This window comes from Scyliorhinus torazame, chromosome 18 (genome assembly GCF_047496885.1).
Source record: "Scyliorhinus torazame isolate Kashiwa2021f chromosome 18, sScyTor2.1, whole genome shotgun sequence".
NCBI classification, from domain to species: Eukaryota; Metazoa; Chordata; class Chondrichthyes; order Carcharhiniformes; family Scyliorhinidae; genus Scyliorhinus; species Scyliorhinus torazame.
In genome coordinates this window covers 60,264,410-60,270,409 of record NC_092724.1, presented here as the reverse complement: position 1 = coordinate 60,270,409, position 6,000 = coordinate 60,264,410, and the positions used below count along the sequence as shown (strand labels likewise).

General features: G+C 53.5%; 1 protein-coding gene across 1 annotated transcript in view; it reads left to right on the top strand.

Moving 5' to 3' along the window:
• The first annotated feature begins 1,409 nt into the window (after window positions 1-1,409).
• LOC140395240 (procathepsin L-like) overlaps window positions 1,410-6,000 on the top strand; it is a 48,534-nt gene continuing 43,943 nt past the window's right edge. The window contains exons 1-2 of the mRNA XM_072482790.1: window positions 1,410-1,516; window positions 4,165-4,306. Of these exons, the coding sequence (XP_072338891.1) occupies window positions 1,425-1,516; window positions 4,165-4,306 (234 nt within the window). The 5' untranslated portion in view covers window positions 1,410-1,424. The remainder of the gene's footprint in view (window positions 1,517-4,164; window positions 4,307-6,000) is intronic.

The following is a 6,000-nucleotide window of genomic DNA, read 5'->3' as shown; positions in this document are numbered from 1 at the left end:
GTCCGCAACATACAGCAATAAATCATCTGCATACAAGGATACCCGGTGTTCTTCTCCTCCCCTGAGTACTCCCCTCCACTTTCTGGAGCCCCTCAGTGCTATGGCCAGGGGCTCAATCGCCAATGCAAACAGTAACGGAGACAGGGGACACCCATGCCTCGTCCCTCTATGAATTCGGGAGTAGTCAGACCTCTGCCTGTTCGTGACCACGCTCGCCACCGGGGCCCTATACAGCAGCTGTACCCATCCAATAAACCCTTCTCCAAAACCAAATCTCCTCAGCACCTCCCACAGATAATCCCACTCCACTCTGTCGAATGCTTTCTCGGCGTCCATCGCCACCACTATCTCCGCCTCCCCCTCTGGTGGGGGCATCATCATTACCCCTAGCAACCTCCGTATGTTCGTGTTCAGCTGTCTCCCCTTAACGAACCCAGTTTGATCCTCGTGTACCACCCCCGGGACACAGTCCTCTATCCTCGTCGCCATCACCTTGGCCAGGAGCTTAGCATCTACATTCGGGAAGTGGGCCTGTAGGACCCACACTGCAGCGGGTCTTTTTCCTTCTTCAAAAGGAGCGATATCGTTGCCTCCGACATAGTCGGGGGCAGCTGCCCCCTTTCCCTGGCCTCATTAAAGGTTCTCGTCAAAAGCGGAGCCAGTAGGCCCATATACTTCCTATAAAATTCCACCGGGAATCCGTCCGGTCCCGGGGCCTTCCCCGCCTGCATGCTCCCAATCCCTTTTACCACCTCCTCCATCTCAATCTGTGCTCCCAGTCCCACCCTCTCCTGCTCCTCCACCTTAGGGAATTCCAGCTGATCCAAGAAACACATCATTCCCTCCTTCCCTTCCGGGGGTTGAGCCTTATATAACCTCTCATAAAATGCCTTGAACACCCCGTTCACTCTCTCCGCTCCCCGTTCCATCTCTCCCTCCTCAACTCTCACCCCACCTATCTCCCTCGCTGCTCCCCTCTTCCTCAATTGGTGGGCCAGTAGCCGACTCGCCTTCTCTCCATACTCGTACTGTACCCCCTGTGCCCTCCTCCACTGTGCCTCTGCCTTACCCGTGGTCAGCAGGTCAAATTCCACATGTAGCCTTTGTCTTTCCCTGTACAGTCCCTCCTCCGGTGCCTCCGCATATTGCCTGTCCACCCTCAAAAGTTCTTTCAGCAATCGCTCCCTTTCTTTACCCTCTTGCTTCCCATTATGCGCCCTTATGGATATCAGTTCCCCTCTAACCACCGCCTTCTACGCCTCCCAGACCACTCCCATCTGAACCTCTCCATTGTCATTAAGCTCCAAGTACCTTTCGATGCACCCCCTCACTCTTAAACATACCCCCTCATCCGCCAATAAGCCCATATCCATTCTCCAGAGTGGGTGCTGTTCTTTTTCCTCTCCTACCTCCAGGTCTACCCAATGTGGAGCGTGGTCCGAAATAGCTATGGCCGTATATTCCGTCCCTGTCACCTTCGGAATCAGTGCCCTTCCCAAGACAAAAAAGTCTATCCGTGAGTATACTTTGTGAACATGGGAGAAAAATGAAAACTCCTTACTCCTAGGCCTACTAAATCTCCAGGGGTCTACCCCTCCCATCTGCTCCATGAAGTCCTTGAGCACCCTGGCCGCTGCCGGCCTCCTCCCGGTCCTGGACCTCGACCGGTCCAGCCCTGGATCAAGCACCGTATTGAAGTCTCCCCCCATTACCATCTTTCCCGCCTCCAGGTCCGGGATACGTCCCAACATACGCCTCATAAAATTTGCATCATCCCAGTTCGGGGCGTATACGTTCACCAGAACCACCGCCTCCCCTTGCAATCTCACCATCACATATCTACCCCCACTATCCGCCACTATGGTCTTTGCCTCAAACAGTACCCGTTTCCCCACTAAGATAGCCACCCCCCTGTTCTTCGCATCTAAACCCGAATGAAACGCCTGCCCCACCCATCCTTTACGTAGTCTGACCTGGTCTATCAGTTTCAGATGCGTCTCCTGCAACATAACCACATCTGCCTTTAATTTCTTTAGGTGTGCGAGTACCCGTGCCCTTTTAATCGGCCCATTCAGCCCTCTCACGTTCCACGTGATCAGCTGGGTTGGGAGGCTCTTTACCCCCCCCCCCCACCTGTCGACTAGCCATCCCCTTTTTTAACCCAGCTCCTCTCCCGGTTCCCACGTACCCGTGTATCCCCCCGACGGCGCCCTCCCACCTCAGCCACCCCATCCCATAACAGCTCCCCCTTCTCCTTAGCAGCAGCAACCCAGTTAACCCCCCCTCACCCCCCTCCACTAGATCCCCCTCTAGCGTAATTGCACCCCCCATTTTGCTCCCAGAAGTCAGCGAACTCTGGCTGACCTCGGCTTCCCCCCTTGTCCTCGGCCCCCTCCTTCCTGCGTCCCTGTTCCCGCCATAATTACCATCGCGCGGGAACAAAGCCCGCATTTCCCACTCGGCCCCGCCCCTAATGGCCGGCGCCCACAGCTCCTCATACTCCCCCCCCCAACATGGGAAGAGAGAAAAGTTACAGGATCGCAAAATTAATCAAATTGAAAAATCACCCCCCCCCCCTTTTCCTCGCCCCACATAATCACCCCACCACTTTGTCCCAAAAGTTCTTTCTCTCGCCAGATTATTCCAGCTTCTCGTCCACAATGAATGTCCACGCCTCTTCTGCCGTCTCAAAGTAGTGGTGCTTCCCTTGGTGTGTGACCCACAATCTCGCCGGTTGCAACATTCCAAACTGGATCTTCTTTTTGTGAAGCACCGGCTTAGCCCGATTAAAACTTGCCCTCCTTCTCGCCACCTCCGCACTCCAATCCTGGTATACGCAGATCACCGCGTTGTCCCACCTACAGCTCCGAGTTTTCTTTGTCCATCTGAGGACCGTCTCTCTGTCATTGTAGCGGAGAAACCTCAACACTATAGCTCGGGGTATTTCTCCAGCCTTCGGTCTTCGCGCCAAAACTCGATAAGCTCCCTCCACCTCCAAGGGGCCCGTCGGGGCCTCCGATCCCATTAGCGAGTGAAGCATCATGCTCACATATGTCCCGACGTCCGCCCCTTCTGCGCCTTCGGGAAGACCCAGAACTCTTAAATTCTTCCTCCTCGAATTATTCTCCAGTACTTCCAACCTCTCCACACACCTTTTGTGCTGTGCCTCGTGCATCTCTGCCTTCACCACCAGGTCCTGTATTTCGTCTTTATTTTCAGCAGCCTTTACCTTCACGACCCGAAGCTCCAGCTCTTGGGTCTTCTGCTCCTCCTTTAGCCCTTCAATCGCTTGTAGTATCGGGGCCAACAGCTCCTTCTTCAACTCCTTTTTCAGCTCTTCCACACAGCGCCGCAGGAACTCTTGTTGGTCCGGGCCCCATAACAAACGGCCACCTTCCGACGCCATCTTACTTTGAGCTTCCCTTCCTTGCCGCTGCTCCAGAGGATCCTCCGCAATCCGGCCGCTATCCTCTCTCTTATCCATGCGTGTCCGGGGGGGATTCCCTTCTGGTTTACCGCACAGTATTTTTGGCCGTTTAAATTGCCGTTGGGGCTCCTATTAAGAGCCCAAAAGTCCGTTCCAACGGGAGCTGCCGAAACGTGCGACTTAGCTGGTCATCGCCGCACCCGGAAGTCACACCAGTCTTATTGACCAGAATTAATTTAATTGGCTAATTCCCTCATCAATCACATTCAGAGCCCACTATTTTACTGAAAGCAGCTTCTTTTATTTGCAAACATTCAGTGGAAGTTGACACATTTTCTGGATGGTACTAACCCCGCAACATAACCACTGTATTACTTGAGCCATTAGGTTAGTGACTCTGAGGCTTGAATGCTATCACTGAATGAGGATCATTCTTCAGATCAGTATAACTTAAATTAATTTCACAGACTTTCTTTAGAACCTTTTCTTTTCAATAATTAGTTTAAAATAATTGAACAACATTAATTAAGTAGACTTAATGGCAGAAAGATTCCAGTCCACTGACCATGAAGTATTTTAATCTGTTCAATGAACCTAAAATGCAAAAAGGTGACAGCAATTGATTGAGAAAGATAATATTTGTACATTTGCAGAATATTTTTACCAAAACGTCATTACCCAGTAATCTGTGAGTATTGTCCGCTCCATGTCTGATGCCATTGGTTTTGCTCCATTAGATTGTCCATCATGAAGCTCTCTCTGTTTCTGGGCTGTGTGCTGCTGTCGATTCTGGTTGCAGCCTCAGGCCACACATTTGATTCCAAACTGGATGAAGACTGGAAGAGCTGGAAATCACAAAATGAGAAGCAGTACACCGAGGTAAAAGGGGAATTTGTTCTAGTGTGGAGCCCAGGGCTGGTTTAGTTCAATGGGCTGGACAGCTAGTTTGTAATGCAGAACAAGGCCAGCAGCGCGGGTTCAATTCCAGCTGTGCGGTAAACCAGCTTATCCGAACAGGTGCCAGAATGTGGCGACTAGGGGCGTTTCATAGTAACTTCATACTTGTGACATTAAAAGATATTATTATTACCCAAACATTCAGCTCACTGTGAAGGGGGAAGAGATTCCACACACTTGGTAAATTATTGTGAATTCTCACTTGGAGTTTAGAGGTGAGGGGCGGGATTCTCTAATCCCGCTGCAGAGTGTCCACACCGTTGTAAATGCCGTCGTGTTTTACGATGGCGTGAACGGGCCGACCCCACGACTAAGGGCCGCACGGCACTGGAGTGGTTCACGCCGCTCCAGCTGCTGATCCCGGTGCGAACTGGGCATCGCGGGATCTGCGAATGCGCAGTGGTGCCGGCGCCAATGAGCACATGCGCAGTGGCACCAGTGCCAATGCGCACATGCGCAGTGGCTTCCTTCAACGAGCCGGCCCCGACGCAACATGGCGCAGGACTACAGGGGCCGGCGTGTAGGAAAGGAGGCCCCCAGCCAGAGAGGCCAGCCCGTCGATCGGTGGACCCCGATCGCGGGCCAGGCCACATCGGAGGCCCCCCCTGGGTCGGACCCCCCAACAGGTCGCCCCCCCCTGACCCTTACACACCGAGTTCCCGCTGGCTGAGAGCAGGTGTGAACGACGCCGGCGGGACTCGGCGTTTTCACGACGGCCGCTCGGCCCATCCCGGGCCGAGAATCGGCGGGCCAGCCGCATAAAGCGGCCCCCGACCGGTGCTGCGCCAACCACGCCGGTGCCAATGGTGCCTATTCTCCACTCTGCGGAGAATCACATGCCGGAGTCGGGGTGGCGCGGGGATTCTCCGGCCCGCCCCGGGCTGTGAGAATCCCGCCCGAGTTCTCTGTTGGGGGGAATGGGTATGTGGAATGTAATTGAAAATATATTGAGCCTAAAGTTCTTAAGGGAGTTCTCTAAATCTCAGATTCTAATAAGAGGACCGACAGAATTCACAATAAAACAGCAAAGATTGGGGCAGAATTTAATGCAGCTGACACGGGTCTCGCCCACTGGCTGGAGAGCCAGTGAGTGCCCTGCATCACCTACTATTGGGAAGGCCCACTGAATTAAGTGCCAATCAAGACTTTAGTGGGCAGTGGAAGGGCTCCCAACGGATCAAGAACTCCGAGGGTAGAAGTCCCAACTCCCAAGAGCGGCTGGTCAGCCTAAGGCTGTCAGGTGTACATTGCTTGGCAGAGTCACCAGGGGGTGGTGTTGTTTCCAGTAAAATACCCACCTGAGGCCTAGTCCATCAGTGAGTGATGGCTGGCCTTGAGCTGCAGTTGGTGGTGACCCGGCAGCAAGGGCATGGCTGAGGCTCTCACTGGACCCCCACACTTTGCAACACATGGTCCCTCAGTCAAGTACTGAAGGACCCCAACTTGGAAGCCCGAAAGAAAATCCAACAGGGTTTGCTTTTCAGGCTTGGCACATGATAAATGCTCCGCCCGGGTTGATTTCAACAGGGGTGGTGGGAGGCCCCTAATCGGGCATTCATTGTCCACATTAGAACCTCAGTTGCCAGTGGTGGGGTAGCTACCCATGAGCCTTCACT